Source organism: Oryctolagus cuniculus, chromosome 9, assembly GCF_051225735.1.
Source record: "Oryctolagus cuniculus isolate XC-2025 breed Fujian yellow rabbit chromosome 9, ASM5122573v1, whole genome shotgun sequence".
NCBI classification, from domain to species: Eukaryota; Metazoa; Chordata; class Mammalia; order Lagomorpha; family Leporidae; genus Oryctolagus; species Oryctolagus cuniculus.
Genome location: NC_142875.1, coordinates 101,890,093 through 101,909,329, shown reverse-complemented (window position 1 = coordinate 101,909,329; position 19,237 = coordinate 101,890,093). Strand labels below are relative to the sequence as shown.

The 19,237-nt window shown below is 46.7% G+C and overlaps 1 protein-coding gene and 1 pseudogene across 2 annotated transcripts; one reads left to right on the top strand and one right to left on the bottom strand.

The window, feature by feature from the left end:
* Positions 1–2,784: 2,784 nt before the first annotated feature.
* On the bottom strand, positions 2,785–3,836 carry LOC100358890 (small ribosomal subunit protein uS2 pseudogene; annotated as a pseudogene). Its single transcript, XR_016212959.1, has one exon. The product of XR_016212959.1 is annotated as a small ribosomal subunit protein uS2 pseudogene (transcript).
* Positions 3,837–8,236: 4,400 nt separating this feature from the next.
* Positions 8,237–16,994, top strand: GDF3 (growth differentiation factor 3). The gene is made up of 2 exons (XM_002712765.6): positions 8,237–8,615; positions 16,103–16,994. The coding sequence occupies exons 1-2, from the start codon at positions 8,348–8,350 to the stop codon at positions 16,930–16,932; spliced, it is 1,098 nt and encodes a 365-aa protein (XP_002712811.2). The 5' UTR covers positions 8,237–8,347; the 3' UTR covers positions 16,933–16,994.
* The last annotated feature ends 2,243 nt before the right edge of the window (positions 16,995–19,237 follow it).

The following is a 19,237-nucleotide window of genomic DNA, read 5'->3' as shown; positions in this document are numbered from 1 at the left end:
CACAACCCAGGTGGCAGGCATCCTCTTGTAGGATAGGGTGGTACTCAGGGTGTGGCCTGTCTGAAGATCCAGACAAGACAGGATTTGGGGTGGGGCTGCCGTGCTGGTGGTGGTCTCCGGGAAGGTGTGATGGAAAGGGAGGTGTGCTGAGTCTTCAGTCCTGTTGAATCCCCATGGAATATGACGGAATTTGGGTGGTGCACAGGGCTTGGGTGTTGACAGTCCTTTGCTCTTTAGCCTTCTTAACTCCCTACCTATAGCTGTTGCACAGGCTAAGTGGCGGTGACAGCTGCGTCCGGGTGCACTTGCCCCTGTATCTCTCTGAGCAAATATATACTGGCTCCAGGCATCTGCTGAACCCCCTTTTGCATAATGCTTGACTTGGGTCCTCATAAGTATACCGTCAGTGGAAGCGGTTGCTGTGGAAGAGAGAGAGACTGGGAGAAACAGGACCTATGAACACTGAGTAACCCAGGCATGAGGGAGCGTGCTTCTTCCGCCATACTTTGCATCCCACATTAATTGTGTTTCTCCACTACATTTACAAGGGGACTTCAAAAAGTTCAGAACGTGGCATTTTTTTAAAAGAACTTATTTATTTTATTTGAAAGGTAGACTTACATAGAAAGAGAGAGAGAGAGAGAGAGAGAGAGAGATCCTCTACCCCACTAGTTCACCCCCTAAATGGTTTCAATAGCCAGGGCTGTGCCAGGCTGATACCAGGAGCCAGGAGCTTCTACTGGGTCTCCCACATGTGTTCAGGGGCTCAGGGACTTGAGTCATCTTCCACCACTTTCCCAGGTGCATCAGCAGGGGGCTGGATGAGAAGTAGAGCAGCCAGGGCTCAAATCAGTGCCCATATGGGATGCCGGCACTGCAGGCAGCAGCCTAACTCACTGTGGGTATTATGAAAAAGCTATGCATGTTGGGTCCCACATGGAAGATCTGGATTGAGTTCCCAGCTTCTGCTTTAGCTTGTCCCAGTTCTGGTTTTTATGGGCACTTGGTGTGTCTCTCTGTCTCTCAAATTAATTTTTTAAAAGGATTTATTTTATTTATTTGAAAGATAGAGTTACAGAGAGAGAGGGAGAGATAGAGAGGGAGACCTTCCATCCTCTGGTTCATTCCCCAGATGGCTGCAACAGCTGGGGCTGGACAAAGTCCAGCCAGCAGCCCAGAACTCCATCAGGGTCTCTCATGTGGGCGCAGGGAACCAAGCATTTGGACCATCTTCTGCTGCTTTCCCAGGAGCATTAGCAGGGAGCTGGATCAGAAGTGGAGCAGCCAGGACTCAAGCTGGTGCCCGTATGGGATGCCGGCGTTGCAGGAGACAGCTTAACCTGTTATACTACAATGCCAGCCCCTCAAATACATTTCTAACAATACAATACTCTGTGGCCAGCACTGTGGTGTAGCATGCCAAGCTGTCGCCTGCAGTGCCGGCATCCCATATGTGCACCAGTTTGAGTCCCAGCTGCTTCACTTCCGATCCAGCTCTCTGCTATGGCCTGGGAAAGCAGTGGAAGATGGCCCAGGTCCTTGGGCCCCTGCACCCGTGTGGGAGACCTGGAAGAAGCCCCTGGCTCCTGGCTTCATTTCGGCTTAGCTCCAGTCATTGTGGCCATCTCTCCTTATCTCCCCCTCCCACCCTGCTCTACCCATCTCTTTAACTCTGTCTTTCAAATACATAAAATACATTTTTAAAAAGTACAATACTTTATAGTCAGATACATCTAAGGAATTAAAAACTTCCAACCATTTCTTTAGATGTCTGCCCCAATTTATTTATTTATTTATTTTTGATTTTTGACAGGCAGAGTGGACAGTGAGAGAGACAGACAGAGAGAAAGGTCTTCCTTTTGCCGTTGATTCACCTCCAATGGCCGCCGCGGCCGGCGTGCTGCGACCGGCATATGGCGCTGATCCGAAGCCAGGAGCCAGGTGCTTCTCCTGGTCTCCCATGCGGGTGCAGGGCCCAAGGACCTGGGCCATCCTCCACTGCACTCCCTGGCCATAGCAGAGAGCTGGCCTGGAAGAGGGGCAACTGGGACAGAATCCAGCGCCCCGACCGGGACTAGAACCCGGTGTGCCGGCGCCGCAAGGCAGAGGATTAGCCTGTTGAGCCACAGCGCCGGCAACCCAATTTATTTTTTAAAAATTATTTTTATTTATTTTTTATCTGAGAGGCAGAATTACAGACAGAGAGATGAAGAGACAGAGAGAACGGTCTCCCAATCACTGATTCACTCTCCAAATGGCCACAACTACCAGAGCTGCGCTGATCCAAAGGCAGGAACCAGGAGCTTCTTCCAGGTCTCCCATGTGGGCCATCTTCTGTTGCTTTCCCAGGCCATAGCAGAGAGCTGGATTGGAAGACGGGTGGCTGGGACTAGAGCTGGTGCCCATATGTGAGCTGGCGCCACAGGCAGAGGCTTAGCCCTCTAAGCCTCAATGCTAGTCCCCTCAATTTCTTAAATGTCAGATTTTTTCTGAAAATTAATTTTTGGTGGCATATTCTAGTGCCTCCTCATTCTCTTGTCCCAAGACGTCTGGCAAACAATAGTCTACTTCCTATCTCATAAATCTGACTATTCTAGATGCCTTATATAAGAAAGACATGAATAGTCTCAAAATTCTAATATATATTGCAAACTTCTCCTTTAGATAATTGTACTAATGTATAACCCAGTGCTCTGTTCATTTCTTTGCTTCCTCATCTATCCAAGCTACTCTTTTAAAATATTGATAATTCAATAAACATTTCATTTTTAATTTGCATTTATTTTTTTTTTTTGTAGAAACTGATGTTTATTTTCCGTCAACCTCATTTCCATGTTTGCGTGAGAGCCCGTGACAAGCAGCCTAAGACCACTCAGTGGTTGTTCCCACCCACTCGGTGGCCTGAGCAGTGGGCGCTGCAGACCAGTCTTCAGTGGCGGGCTGAGCACTCCAGTCCTCAGTGGGGAACTGCTGAATAGGCACAGAGGGCACCTGCACGCCTTCGGACCAGTCAGCAACCTCAGGCTGAGTAGCAGTGAACTCGGGCGCTGGGGCCGTCCATTCACCCTGAAACTCCTCCTTGGTCACAGCTTTTTCAGCGGCGGCCTGCTCTTCTTTTTCAATCTCTTCAAGATCTCTGTAGAAGTAGAGATCAGGCATGACCTCCCAGGGGTGTTCACGGGAGATGGTACCACGCATGCGCAGAACCTCCCGGGCCAGCATCCACCACATCAGACCCACTGAATGGGCTCCCTTGTTGTTGCACGGGATGGCGATGTCCACGTAGCGCAGAGGCGAGTCTGTGTTGCACAGAGCAATGGTAGGCAGGTTCACGTAAGATGCCTCCGTGAGAGGCTGGTGGTCAGCCCGAGGGTCGGTAACCACCAGAAGCCGTGGCTCCCGGAAGGCTGCCTGGATCTGGTTAGTGAAGGTTCCAGGTGTGAAGCGGCCAGCAATGGGAGTAGCTCCAGTGGCAGCAGCAAACTTCAGCACAGCTCTCTGGCCAGTGTTCCTGGAGGATATCACACTGACATCAGCAGGGTTTTCAATGGCCACAATAGCACGAGCCGCCAACAGCAGCTTCTCCCAGGTCCTCTTCAGATTGATGATGTAGATGCCCTCACTCTTCCTTTTGTAGATGTACTGTTCCATCTGGAAGTCAAGGTTGGTGCCACCTAGGTGGGTTCCTGCTGCAAGGAACTTGAGGACGTCCTCCTCCTTCATTTGCAGGACATCAAGGGCTCCGGACATTGTGACAGCTTCCCCTTAAGTTACGCCGGGAATCAAAAACAACGCCGTATGGACCCCTGGCCGGGTAGCGCGGAAAGGAATTTGCATTTATTTTTTACTAGTGAAGTATTTTTCATGTTTATGATGACAATAATTCTGTCAGACTAGCATTTTTCTCATTTCACAGATTAGAAAACCAAAGACCAGAGAAACAATTTGTTCAGAACCCTATAGCCAGCAAGTGATAGAGTAAGATTTTAGTCTAAGTCTATGACTCTGGAACTGTTCTATACTATCTAGCCATATTGCTTCAAGTTTGCTTCTAATTTGTGCTGGAAGTCCAGGATTGTGATGCTTCTGTTTTTAGAACCCTTAAAAGGCAATCAGAGGCCGGCGCCGCGGCTCACTAGGCTAATCCTCCGCCTTGGGGCAGTGGCACACCGGGTTCTAGTCCCGGTCGGGGCGCCAGATTCTGTCCCGGTTGCCCCTCTTCCAGGGCAGCTCTCTGCTGTGGCCTGGGAAGGTAGTGGAGGATGGCCCAAGTGCTTGGGCCCTGCACCCCATGGGAGACCAGGATAAGTACCTGGCTCCTGCCATCGGATCAGCGCGGTGCGCTGGCCACAGCGCTCCAGCCGCGGCGGCCATTGGAAGGTGAACCAACGGCAAAGGAAGACCTTTCTCTCTGTCTCTCTCTCTCACTGTCCACTCTGCCTGTCAAAAAAAAAAAAAAAAAAAAAAAAAAAAGGCAATCAGAGTCAACTCTGCGATTTTTTTTTTTTAGAAGATTTATATATTTGACAGGATGACAGAGAGAGAGAGAGAGAGAGAATCTTCCTTCTGCTGGTTCATTCCCAAAATGGCTGCCATGGCAGGTGCTAGGCTAGGCTAAAAACAAGAAGCCTGGAACTCCATCCAGGTCTCCCACATGGGTGGAACACGCAGGGACCCAAGTGCTTTCTGCTTTCCCAGATGCATTAGCAGGGAGCTGGATTGGAAGTGGGGCAGCTGGGACTTGAACCGGCATCCTGATAGAGGATGTTGGCATTGCAAGTGGTGGCTTAACCTGTTGCCCCACAATGCTGGCTCCAACCCTGTGATTTTACAAGTAAGGAAAATTAGCACTTTTTGCTATCTTAGGCCATTCAAATCCTTCTAGTAACAAAGTTCCTGTGCCTGGATGTGAATGGCCTGAGGTTACACAGCCCTGGGAGGAGCTGTGATGAACTCGCATCTCCTGACTAGCAGTTTGGTGCTTTTTCTGCTGTGGTGGGCAACCATGCATTCTCAAATATTTCTCTCTTTCCCTTGGTCAGATTCTCTTTTAATAAATAATAATGATAATAATAGCAGCTGGCTTTCATTGCATGCTTGCACTTTGGAACACACTGTCCTGAGCACTGCGTACGCATCGCATCAGATCACCTCAGCAGAGCACATCTGATTCTCCCTCCACAGATCAGTGACTTGCCCGCAATCACATAACTCACCAGTGATGGGCTGAGAATTTAAACCCTATAGTGTGATTTCTTTTTTTTTTTTTTTTTTTTTTTTTTTTTGACAGGCAGAGTGGACAGTGAGAGAGAGAGACAGAGAGAGAAAGGTCTTCCTTTTTGCCGTTGGTTCACCCTCCAATGGCCGCCGCTGCAGCCGGCGCACCGCGCTGATCCTGGCAGGAGCCAGGAGCCAGGTGCTTTTCCTGGTCTCCCATGGGGTGCAGGGCCCAAGCACCTGGGCCATCCTCCACTGCACTCCCTGGCCATAGCAGAGAGCTGGCCTGGAAGAGGGGCAACCGGGACAGAATCCGGCGCCCCGACCGGGACTAGAACCCGGTGTGCCGGCGCCGCAAGGTGGAGGATTAGCCTATTGAGCCACGGCGCCGGCCTATAGTGTGATTTCTGACTTTAAGTCAGGAAGGTCAAAAGAAGAAAATCAAAATTTTAATTTATGTTTATTGCTGAAAACAGACTGTAAATTAATTTAAAAATTTTTTACTTTAGTTCCTATCATTTTATTTGAATGGCAGGGAGAGAAAGAGAGAGAGAGAAAGAGAGAGAGAGAGAGAGAGAGAGAGAGAGAGAGATGGCTCATCCACTGATTCATTACCTAAATGCCCACAGCTGAAGCCAGGAGCCTGGAACTCAGTCTGGGTTTCCCATGTGGGTGGCAAAGACTCGAGTGCTTGAGCCATCACCTGCTGCCTTCCAGGGTGTGCATTAGCCAGAAGTTGGATAGGAAGCAGAGCCAGGACTTGGACCAGGCACTCTGATGTAAGACACAGGTGTCTTGAGCAGTGATTTCATTTTGTTTTTTAAAGATTATTCATTTATTTGAAAGACAGAGTGACAGAGAGGGGGAACAACAGAAACAGATTGTCCATCCCAAATGGTTGCAACGCCTGGGTCTGGGCCAGGACAAAGCTGGAAGACCAGAACTCCATCCAGGTCTCCCTCATGGGTGGAAGGGACCCAAGCACTTGAGCCATATTCCACTCCCTTCGCAGGTGCATTAGCAGGAAGCTGGATTGAAAGTAGAGTATGGAAGACTCAAACTGGCATTCTGACATGGGATGCGGGTGTCACAAACAGTGGCTTAACCCATTGCACCGCAATGCTGGCCTCTGTAGATGAAAGTATTAGCTATGATGCAAGCAGGAGGAGACAGGACAAATGGGAAAGGAGAAAGCCTGGCTATCGAGAAGAGTAAGACCTTCAGAGGAAGTGCCAGTCCTGTCAGTCATTCTCTTATTGAACAGATATTTGTGGAATGTGTACTGCTTTCCTCAGCAATAGAGGAACTTTGAGGAAAAGACACAGTGGAGACACGTAGATGAAAAGACATGGTTTTGATCTCCAAAGAGTAACACACTCAGAGGTACACAGAGTGTGCACTGTACAGACAGAGTGTGCACTGTACAGAATGTGCACTGTGATAAGCAGTACAATGGATGCCCACTCAAGCTGGCGGGGGTGGTGGTGAGGGAAGTAGCTAAACCTATTTTGTTGAGTCAAGGAATTGTTTCTAGTACAAGGGGACTTGAAGTTGGTCTGTGCAAAGACTCTGAGATAGAATGAACTTTTAGGGGGCCAGTGCCATAGCATAATGAGTAAAGCCACCACCTGCAGTGCTGGCATCCCATGTGGGCGCCAGTTTGAGTACCAGTTGCTCCACTTCTGATCCAGCTCTCTGCTATGGCCTGGGAAATCAGTGGAGGATGGCCCAAGTCTTTGGGTCCCCAAACTCTTGTGGGAGACACAGAATAAGCTCCTGGCTCCTGCCTTCAGATTGACCCAGCTCTGGCCGTTGCGGCCACTTGGGGAGTGAACCAGCAGATGGAAGATATCTCTCTTTTTCTCTGTCTCTCTGTCTCTCCTCCCCACCCTGTAACTAACTCTACCTTTCAAATAAATACATAAATCTTAAAAAAAAAAAAAAAGTGAACTCCTGGAAGAACCACAGATGAACTAGTATCATTAGCACATCAACATTGAGGATGATGGAGAACAGGAAGTCAAAGTGGCTAAGAATGGATTCCAGACTAAGAAAGCTCTTAAATGCTCACTGAAGTGTTTAGATTTTACCCTGAAGATGATAAGTATTGACAGATTAGTTACAACATTTTGTTTTCCCTTTAGGAAAAACAAGTTTTTAAAGATAGGTGTTACAAAATAATGCAAAGTGATAAAAATCTCTGTTCTCAAAAACCTTGAAAATTATTTTGCTGACGAGCTAATTCTTCAGTCGTATTTGAAAATCTTCCAGCAGATGGACCAAAACAAAACTAACAGAAATCAAAACCAGGAACGGATAGATGCCACCACACTTCTCAAGAATCCTCATTGTGTTTCCCATTTCTTCAGTCACAAACATCTGCTTGTCCTCCTGGAACATGTTTGCTTACCCCTTGACACCGTGTCCTCTGACTTCGGTGGGCTTATCACGTGGGAGACACTGATGAGCACCGCAAATGCACCATTTCATCACATGCCCACACAAAGTAGTGTTCGTTAGTCAAGAAAACAAACATTGGTTAAGGATACATGTCCAGTGCCATACAGTTAATAAGCGATTGAACTAGAATTGACCCAGTAAAACTTTTCACTTTTTTATTCAGCAAGGGCAAAGTTAGGTGAATGAAATTTAGTTCCTTTTAGCACTGAAAATAGATGGGGAGTGTAGATTAGCTTCTTTGCTAAGAGTTCTCTTCCCCTGTGGCTACAGTCTGGTAGAAATATAGACTATAAATTACAAAATTAGGAATTACTCATAACTATGTTCTTAGCACCTGTTTCAACATAGTGCCCATAAAAGATGTTTACCATTTATGACATGAATAAATGCATGTCTCCCTTCTATTCTGTCTACTGTTGACAAACCTCAGATGGTTGCAGAGTTTATGTCCAGCACAGCGTGGATCTTTTTTTCTGGAAGAGTAGAGTAAGAAAAGAGAGGGGAAAAAATCAGTCTTTTCACATCCAATTGCCTTGGAGGAGCTGGGAAGAGAGCAATTCACACTTGATTATCTTACATCAGATAAATGAGCAGCACCTGAATTGCTGGGTAGTCTGGAGACAGCGCTCCCTGCAGCCCGACCTGCCAGCCTGCTCTCACCTCCGGGGCCATGCCTCCTTCCCTGTCAGTCTTGGCTCTCGGCTTCCTGCTAACTCTGGCCTTGGGCCAGACATTCCACTTTCAAGAAAATTTGTTTCTGCAGTTTCTGGGCTTAGACAAGATGCCTTCACCCGAGAAGTTCCAACCCGTGCCTTCCATCTTGAAGAAGATTGTCCAGGACCGAGAGGCAGAAGCAGCCGCCGGGGTCGCCCAGGACTTGTGCTACGTCAAGGAGCTGGGTGTCCGTGGGAACATGCTTCGACTTCTCGCGGACCGTGGTAAGGACACTGGCACTGTCTCCAGAGAGAACTCTGGAAGTGCACGCAGTGAGGAAAGGAAAGGAAAGGACGTGCGTTCACGCAGGCTCTTGTGTTGGTGTCTTGCACGTTTTGTCTCATGTAATTCCAGCCGCAATCCCGAGAGGAGGGTAAATATTCTTATCGGGGTTTGAACAACCAGGAAATTAGGGTTTGGGCGGTCGGTAACTTATAACCTAATCGAGGTCATCCAGCTAGTGCCTCATCAAATAATTCAAATAATATTTTTTTTCCCCTGAATCAATTGCTTTGTGCTTCAGTTTAGATAAAGTTTCAGGTTGAATTAGGGCTCCGTCTCCCGCTCTTCAGCCCACAATACCCAGATCCTGGAGCCTTTGGGATGCTCAGCAGGGGACTAGAAATTTTGAACAGTTTGCCCACAGAGCCCCGGTTCCCCTCACCGTACCTCCTCACTTCTCTTGTTGGGTGAAAAACGTTTTTCCTGATTGCTGAATACAGATCAATAATACAAGGGAGCTTCAGAAAGTTTGTAGAAAAATGGCACTAAAAGATAATTTTTGAAGTCCATGCATTGCTTTTTCCCAATATTCATTTTCCCTGGACTCTTTGAAGTCCCGGCATGGATGTAATTTTCAGAGCTTTTACATAAAGATCCCAGTGTATGCACTGCTTTCCCAAAATGACCACCCACCAAATCTCCCAGGTCCTCTGTTAAAAGTAACCTCTTTCCTGCCTCTCACTCTCCCATCTAATTCTTATTCAAAGTCTAGGACGAGTGTTGAGAATCTGCATTTCTATATAGACTCCCTGGTGGTTCAGATGCAGAACCGAGAGCCTGGGTTAGTTTTACAGCTGGGGGAGAGAAGTTTGAATTCAGAAGCATTTATTGGATACCTACTGCAAGGCTGGAGCTGTATGGCCTTGAGAATCCAGAGATGGGCAATAAAGTCTGCCCTTTAAAAAAGGAAGATGGACCAACAGATGACTTCCATGCATTGCGTTGGGTACTGGATAATGATCCAGATCCCAGGGCTGGGAGATGTGAGTTCAGAAAAAATCCCTGGAGGAGGGAGTTGTGGGGGTGGGGGGAATGGTGGGAAGGACTTTTCCTGGAGAGAGTAAAGAACAGAGCTAAGAATGCGGTTTGGAGAATGTTCCCCCAGTCTCCTATGGAAAGAACTGATTTTCTGAGGATCATAATCCTATCAAATGATATGGAGAAAAATACATAATCTAACCATTGTCACAGTTGAGAAAACCACCATTGATAACTGGTTCATATTCCAGACTTTTCTTTGTTTATAGAGACTTAAACTTGTAATATTTTTGTACATGGGATCATGCTATCCATTCATCCAATATCCAGCACGTTTCTTTCTTTTTCTTTTCTTTTTTTTTTTTTTTTTTTTTTTTGACAGGCAGAGTGGATAGTGAGAGAGAGAGACAGAGAGGAAGGTCTTCCTTTGCTGTTGGTTCACCCTCCAATGGCCGCTGCGGCCGGCGCACCACGCTGATCCGAAGGCAGCACCATGGGTGCTTGGGCCATCCTCTACTGCATTCCCAGGCCACAGCAGAGAGCTGGCCTGGAAGAGGGGCGGCAACTGGGACAGAATCCAGCGCCCCGACCGGGACTAGAACCCGGTGTGCTGGCGCCGCTAGGTGGAGGATTAGCCTATTGAGCCGCGGCGCCGGCCTCAGCACGTTTCTTACAATAGTCAACCTATCCTCTTTTAACACTTGTGTAAAATTGTGTAGATGTCCTATTGTTAGGCATAGGGATAATATGAAGAGTGTATACATCATTTACACTACTGTTTGTACTTTTTCTAGTGTTTCCCTAGGGTAAATTCTTAGGAGAGACATTTACACTTTGGATGTGGAGCAAATGTCTTCCAAGATTTATACCCACCATGAGTATATGAGAATTCTCACTTCCCAAGTTCATGAGAAATTGTTGAGGTTTAACATCCATTCAGAAAAGTAGGGAAACCTGACAGACAGCTCAATGAATTTTCTCAGCAGGTCAAGATCAGGAGCTGCTCCCTAGAGGCTCCTGCCTGCCTTCTGGTTAATCCTTCACTGCCCCTCTTTCTTCTGACAGCTCAAATTACATGTTAGCTTTGTAACTTTCTACAAATAGAAATATAGAATGTATTTTTTTTGCATCTTTTTTTCACTCAACACTACATTTATGAGATTATCTATGGTTTTATATTTCAGTTCATCAATCTCATTTCCATGTAGTATTTTATTCTGTTAATATGTGACCATGTACCCATCAATGCTACAGTATATGTCCATCTGTTTTATTTTTTATCTGCATATTTTTTACTAATCTGGTAGCAAAATATTATTACATTATTTTAACTTGTATTTCTTTTTTAAATACTTATGTTTTTTTTTTTTTTTTAATATTTATTTATTTGAAAGGCAGAGAAAGAGAGGCAGAGGCAGAGAGAGACAGAGAGAGGTCTTCCATCTGCTGGTTCAAATGACCGGAGCTTCGCCAATCCGAAGTCAGGAGCCGGGAGCTTCTTCCAGGTCTCCCACACGGGTGCAGGGGCCCAAGCAGCTGGGACTCAAACCAGTGTCCATATGGGATGCCAGCACTACAGGCAGCAGCTTTACCCACTACAACACTGCAGTGGCCCCAAGATTTACATTAAAAAAAATTTTTTTTTGACAGGCAGAGTGGACAGTGAGAGAGAGACCCTCCAATGGCCGCTGCGGCCGGCGCACCACGCTGATCCGAAGCCAGGAGCCAGGTACTTCTCCTGGTCTCCCATGGGGTGCAGGGCCCAAGCACTTGGGCCATCCTCCACTGCACTCCCTGGCCACAGCAGAGAGCTGGCCTGGAAGAGGGGCAACCGGGACAGAATCCGGCGCCCCGACCAGGACTAGAACCCAGTGTGCTGGCGCCGCAAGGCGGAGGATTAGCCTAGTGAGTCGCGGCGCCGGCCCAGATAATGCCTTTTTATACATTCTGACAATTTTTCTGTTGGGGTTCTTTTTCTAAATGAGCTATAAAGATTCAATCATTTGTAACAGCTCCTTATAATCCAGATTTTTAACTCTTTCAACATTACAAGTTTTTATAGTTTTTCTTTGTGTTTTTAATTTTGTTAATTGTGCTTTGAATACAGAACTTATCAAAAATTTTAAAAGATTTATTTTATTTATTTGAAAGACAGAGTTACAGAGAGAGGTAGAGACAGAGAGAGGTCCTCCATCCGCTGGTTCACTCCCCAGATGACTGCAACGGCCAGAGCTGTGCCAATCCAAAGTTAGGAGTCAGGAGCTTCTTCCAGGTCTCCAACGTAGGTGCAGGGGCCCAAGCACTTGGGCCATCTTCTACTGCTTTCCCAGGCCATAGCAGAGACCTGGATGGGAAGAGGAGCAGCTGGGACTAGAACCAGCGCCCATATGGGATGCTGACGCTTCAGGCCAGGGCTTTAACCCGTTGTGCCACAGCACTGCCCTCAGAACTTATTAATTTTCATGCTGTCAAATCTGTCCTTCTTGTCCTTTCTGGCTTTTGAGTGTTTCTTCGTGCCTGAAAAATGTGATTGAGAGATATGAATGAGTATATTAGAATCAAAAGCCATGGACAGGAGAGATTGAGAAGGATATGGACTGATGAAAACATCCGTGCATTTGGCAGCTGGCCAGTCTTTGAGATAGCAGTTTTAGTGGAGCAGAAGGGTACAAGAGAAAAGCTGGATGATAGCAGAAGAGGGTGTGGTCAGAAGAGACAGCATACAAAGACTGATGATCCTGCAATAAGCTTAAAGAGGAAACTGACTCAATAGGTGCTTTTTTTTTTTTTTTTTTTTTTTTTTTTTTTATGGTAAAGACTGCTTCATTGGTGGCAGTTAGAACAAGTCAATGAATATTGATCCTAGAGAAGAGCTCAGTTTGCATCAGGTACTGGTCCATAGAGAGCCGGAAGAGACTGAAGCCAGTGATGGCTGGCATGATGCGTTTCTTGGGAAATGAAGCCATGGCAGCCACTACATGGCGGATGCCACTCCCCCCACTGTGAGAGCCCTAGTGGCCCTTACAGAGGGGCATCAGCTACTCTACTCTTTGGGTGCCCTGGTGTCCCAGTCTCTTCCTGAAACAGCTTTTGTTTCTCTGGAACTTTCTTTTCTTTTCTTTTTTTAATTTTCTTTATTTATTTTTGACAGGCAGAGTGGACAGAGAGAGAGAGACAGAGAGAAAGGTCTTCCATTTTTGTTGGTTCACCCCACAATGGCCGCTGCGGCTGGTGCGCTGATCCGAAGTCAGGAACCAGGTGCTTCTGGTCTTCCATGCGGGCGCAGGGACCAGAAGACTTGGGCCATCCTCCACTGCACTCCCTGGGCACAGCAGAGAGCTGGACTGGAAGAGGAGCAACCGGGACAGAATCCGGCGCCCTGACCGGGACTAGAACCCGGGGTGCTGGTGCCTCAGGCGGATTAGCTGATTGAGCCGTGGCACCGGCCTGGAACTTTATTTTCAAAATGCCTGTGTGAAGCTGTGCTCTGGTCCATCCTCTGGGCAGTCTGACCAAGAGCCAAGAGCTTTCACAGCGTGTGGGCTCCGTGACTGTCCACCATCCATGACCACTGCACACCAGGAATGAAAAAACAAGTCCGTTTTTTATTTTTAAAGATTTACTAATATGCTTTAGAGGCATAGTTACAGAGAGAGGAAGAGACAGAGAGAGAGGTCTTCCACCTGCTGGTTCACTCCCCAAATGGCTGAACGGCAAGAGCAGGGTCAATCAGGAGCCAGGAGCTTCTTCCGGGGTCTCCCACGTGGGTGCAGGGGCCCAAGCACTTGGGCCATCTTCCGCTGCTTTCCCAAGCCATAGCAGAAGGCTAGATCAGAAGCTAGACCAGGACTTGAACCAGCACTCCTATACCTACTAAACCACAGTATCAGCCCCAGTTGTTGTTGTTGTTGTTTTTTTTTTTCTCCCCAATGAGGCTTGTGAATGAAGAGGTGAGGTCAATGTGATTATCTAGAAAGCTTGGGTTTCAGTTGAAGTGTCTCCACCAGCTGAATGACTTTAGAAAATGCCTGCTTACAGGGACCCTGGCAAACCAAATGTCGGCACTAGGCCAACGAAATGTCTGCAGAAACAAAGAAATGGAAGATGCCAAAAATAAATAAATAAATAAACAAATAAATAAGAAAGAAAGAAAGAAAACAACAGATAATGAAAAAAGAAAAGAGAAAGTAAAAGTGTAAACATTCCCCCCTGGGCTTTTTCTAGAGGAATGGGTAAAACCTTACCTCTTCAGGCAGGGAAGTAAGCTCTGAGAACAGAGAGGTGGGGCAGGAGACACAGCATTCAGATCCAAGAGTGGAAATTGTTGAGCTTGACAACTGTGGGTCTTGGGTCAGGAATTAGCACAGGGTAACACCATAGGTGTTTCTGGAGGTCCTGTCTTGGCTGAATGATGGGTACTTTTTAACTTTTTTTTTTTGGTAAAATTTTAAATTTACATTACAGTCAAAGGCTTAATGGCTCCACTAAATAAAAATAAGAAGTAAAAAGACTGTAGTTCAGCAGGAAAATAGGCAAGAGCTGCAAACAATAATCAAGTGAAAAGATATTTAGCTTCATTCATATAAAGTAGATTTTAAAATAATCCCCAAATCATTAAAATTATTAGTAGTATATAATTTTTTAAAAAATTTACTTACTTATTTGAAAGACAGAGTTGAGACAGATCTTCAACCTGCTGGTTCACTCCCCAAATGGCCATAACAACCAGGGCTTGGTCAGGCCAAAGCCAGGAGCCAGGAGCTTCTTCTGGGTCTCCCACATGGGTGTGGGGCCCCACATACTTGGGCCATCTTCTGCTGCTTTCCAGGTGCATTAGCAGGAAGCTAGATTGGAAGTGGAGCAGCTGGGACTTGAACCAATACCCATACGGAACGCTGATGCTGCAGGCTGTGGCTTTACCTACTATGCCTGAGCACAGGCCCCAGTAGAACATAATTCTTAACAATTTGTTTGATAAAGATTTAAAACAAAGTTTGACAAAACACTGTATCCAGCAACGCTGATACACTCAGACATTTATTTATTTATTTTTTTGATTTTTTTTTTTCTGACAGGCAGAGTTAGTGAGAGAGAGAGAGAGAGACAGAGAGAGAAAAGTCTTCCTTCCATTGGTTCACCCCCCAATGGCAGCTACAGCCAGCGTGCTGTGCCTATCCGAAGCCAGGAGCCAGGTGCTTCCTCCTGGTCTCCCATGCGGGTGCAGGGCCCAAGCACTTGGGCCATCCTCCACTGCCTTCCCAGGCCACAGCAGAGAGCTGGACTGGAAGAGGAGCAACCGGAACAGAATCTGGCGCCCCAACCAGGACTAGAACCTGGGGTACCGTGCTGCAGGCGGAGGATTAGCCTAGTGAGCCACGGTGCCAGCCTTTTTTTGACTTTTTTAAAAAGCTGTAACTCCCACATACGAGAGAACATGCAGTATTTGTTTCTGTGTCTACCTTATCCACTCAACATGATGTCTTCCAGTTGCACCCATTTTGATTCAAATAATAGAATTTCTTTTTTTTATAGCCTACATAATATTCCATCATATATATATATATATAATTTTCTTTATCTGATGGGCACTCTTGTTAAAGTTGATTGAATGACTGGACTTCGGCTGGCAACACCAGATGGTGTAGGTTGTTCTTAAATAGTCTGTGCCCTGGGCTCTTCAACAGGGCAGTGTGTTGAACTGATGGATGCCTTGTCAGTGTAACAGTTTTCATGCCTGAAATGAAACATTTAGGATTTCGAAAGAAAACCAGTTAAAGGCTGAAATATTACAACCAGGGAAACTTCAGAAGTGACGACCCAGAGAGAGATTGGGGGAAATGGCCAATTTTTATGCTTAGGTTCAAGGAAGAAGGGGTAGGTATGCAGAAATGTGGCTGGATGAGAGGTGTGGTCTCCCATGGCAGACTGCGGGAGAAACCCCAGAAGGTGTGTCTGTGCCCTCTGGAGTCTTCCTCCCCTTCCTCCCACCCCAGCTGCGGGCAGGACCCCTCTGGAATGTGGGTGTTCCGGGGTGTGACCTTGTGCGGCTTTGTGGCTGTGCTGTGGGAGAGGCGGTCTAGTTTCTGTGACCCACCTTGGGGAAGAGGAATTGCGGTTTCTGTGACTCACTTTAGAGAAAAAAGAGAGGCCGGGGGAGGCCGGACGGGCTTGCTTCTGCGGCTTTCCTGTGTCCTTCAGCCGGCCAGTGTTACCATGCTTCGGGGCATCGTCCTGAGTCCCGACCGTCCTGATGATGCTGGGAGTTGTTGTCCGTATTCATAACTGAAGTTCATGGACGCCTAAAACCCAGTCCTCCCGAATGATAGGATGTTCCCACCTGATAATTCTCCACGCTGACATTTGTAAATGGATACTTCATGTTTGCAGCATATAGGTGGATATGAATTAAAAACTATTATGGTGACTCTCATGTGTCTCTTTTCCCTTTTAGGTTTCTTTCTTTACTCCAAGAAACTTTCCCAAGACAACTTTTGCCTACAAAAGCTTCTTTACTTTAACCTCTCTGCCATCAGCAGAGAGGAACAGCTAACAATGGCCCGGCTGGGCCTGGACTTGGGGCCCAATTCTTATTATAACCTAGGACCAGACCTGGAAGTGTCTCTGTCTGTGGCTCGGGAGCCTCATGTGAGCGGCCGGTCCTTCCCTAAGCCGGGTAGAAGGATGGCATTGCAGTCAGTACCACGGCCTCAAGGTGCTCTTCATTTCAACCTGCTGGATATGGCTCAGGACTGGAACAACAACCCACAGAAGAACCTGGGCTTATTCCTGGAGATACTCGTCAGAGAAGACAGAGGTTCTGGGGTTCATTTTCAGCTTGAGGACACCTGTGCCAGACTGAGACGCTCCCTTCATGCTTCTCTGCTGGTGGTGACCCTCAACCCTGCACAGTGCCACCTTTCTTCCCGGAAGAGGAGGGCAGCCAGCCCTGCCGCCAGCCCTGCCTGCAGGAGCCTCTGCCACCGTCACCAGCTATTCATCAACTTCCGGGACCTGGGTTGGCATAAGTGGATCATTGCGCCTAGGGGGTTCATGGCAAATTACTGCCATGGGGAGTGTCCTTTCTCACTGACCACCTCTCTCAACAGCTCCAGCTACGCCTTCATGCAAGCACTGATGCGTGCCGTCGACCCGCAGGTCCCCCAGGCTGTCTGTATCCCCACCAAGCTGTCTCCCATTTCCATGCTGTACCAGGACAACAATGACAACGTCATCCTACGGCATTATGAAGACATGGTGGTTGATGAATGTGGGTGTGGGTAGGATGGCAGAGGAGTGCCCTTGATGACAAATCTCCTAATAAAACTGGTTGCTGGCTCCCTGGATCTGAAATGTCAATTTTTAATTTATAATTCCTGATGACCATTGGAGTGGGCATCTGGAGCAGTGGTTAAGACTCTGCCTGGAATCCTTGCAACTCTTACCACAGTGTCTGGGTTTCAGTCCTGGCTCTGCTTGTAGCTACTGTGTACTCTAGGGGGCAGCAGAGGATGACTTTGGTAGCTGGGTTCCTGCTTCCTGCAGGGGAGACCCACGAGGAGTTTCTACCTTTTCCTGTTGAGAGAGCTAAATATAAAAGCTAATTATTTCCAGTTGTCATTGCCTTAAATCAATCACCTATCATATCCTAAGGTACTTTTACAATTTTTAAAAAAGATTTATTTATTTATTTGAAAGTGAGAATTACGGAGGGAGGGGGGTGAGAGAGAGAGATCTTTCAGCATTGATTCACTCTCCAAATGGCTACAATGGCCAGGGCTGGGTCAGGCCAAAGCCAGAAGCCAGGAACTCCATCCATGTGTTCCCTGTGGGTGCAGGGACCCAAGTACTTAAGCCATCTTCACAGAAAACTGGAATTGAAGTGGAATAGCTGTGACAGGAACCAGCGCCCCTGTGGGATGCTGGCATTGCAGGCAATGGCTTAATCGACAGTGCTGGCCCCAACTTTTACAATTTTTAACCGGATCTTTTTTTTTATTTTAGCTTTTGTTGATGTCAGTTATAACTGGATTATATTGCAAAGACATGTGAGGACCCCTGAATAACTCTCCCATCTTTTTTCACATCCTCCCAATGAAATGATTGTCTTGAATTTGGTACATGTTCTTCCATTCATTTCTTCAACATTTTACTGCATGCATTGTATCCATACATAGTATAAGCATTTTTTCATAAATGGTAAACTTCATATAAGCAATATTGGAATATATTTTTATCTATCCCTTTTTTTCTTCTCTATTCTTTATTTATCTCAATTATTTATTTATTTATTATGTTAAAGATTTTTATTTATTTGAGAAGTAGAGTTATGGGGGTGGGGAACAGAGAGAAAGATCTTCCATTAGCTGGTTAACTCCCCAAGTAGCTGCAACGGCCAGAGCTGGGCCAATCTGAAGCCAAGAGTTCTTCTAGGTCTCCCATGCAGGTGCAGGGGCCTAAGCACTTGGGCCATCTCCCACCACTTTCCCAAGTCGTAACAGAGAGCTGGATCAGAAGTGGAGCAGCTGGGACTAGAACTAGTACCTATATGGGAGACGGACACCACAGGCGGAGGCTTAGCCCACTATGCCACAGCTCCGGCCCCTCAATTTATTTATTTTTTGGGGGTTTGCATAGGTTGATAGGTGTGGATACAATGTTTTTCTCTGGCTGAATAGTAATCCACACATGCCTGTTGTATAATTTATTTACCCGTTTACTATGCTGAACACTGAAGACATTCAGAGTGCTGTCGTCATTATGTAGCATGGACACAAAAATGTTTGCGTGAAATCTCTGTCCAGCTAGGGCTTCAGGGTAGAATAAGCAGTGAATATGAGCAGTTCATAAGGAGACTGGAGAAAAGGCACGAGAGCTTGTGGTTTCTCTAAATATCACCGAACACAAAAAAACCGGGGTGAGAAACCCTTCTGGCAGGTATTAGTGGGAGATTAACTTTGCATAATCATCTAGAACAAGTTTTAGTGGAACAATCACTAACTTGGATGATGCCAACAATAATAGCTTACATCAGTGCTTTTCCAAGTCACTTTCCGATTATGTCCATTGAAGAAAGAGCTGAGAAAGTAAAGGAACAGAAGACAGCTGGTGGTTTTGGTAAAGACAGCATTGCTTTGATGGGGCCACTGCGGTTCCAGCTCTGCCCTCTATTTTCTGGGACCATGATTCCTTTTTATTTTTTATTTAAAAAACTTCGGTGGGGCAGGCATGGTGGGGTAAGGCACGACTCAGGATGCCTGTATCCCATGTTGGAGTGTTGATTTGAGTCTCGCTTCTCCACTTCTGATCCAGCTCTCTGCTAACGCGCCTCAAAAGCAGAAGATGGCCTAAGTACTTGGGCCCCTGCCATCCACGTGGGAGCCAGGATGGAGTTCCTGGCTCCTGGCTTTTGGCTTCTGCCTGGCCCACCCTTGGCTGTTGTGGGTATTTGCGGAGTGAAACAGTGGATGGAAGATCTTGTTCTCCATGTGTATGCATATGCCACCCTACCTTCTGAATCAATAAATAGATTTATTTTATTTTATTATTTTAATTTGAGAGCCAGAGAGACAGACAGACTTCCATCCAC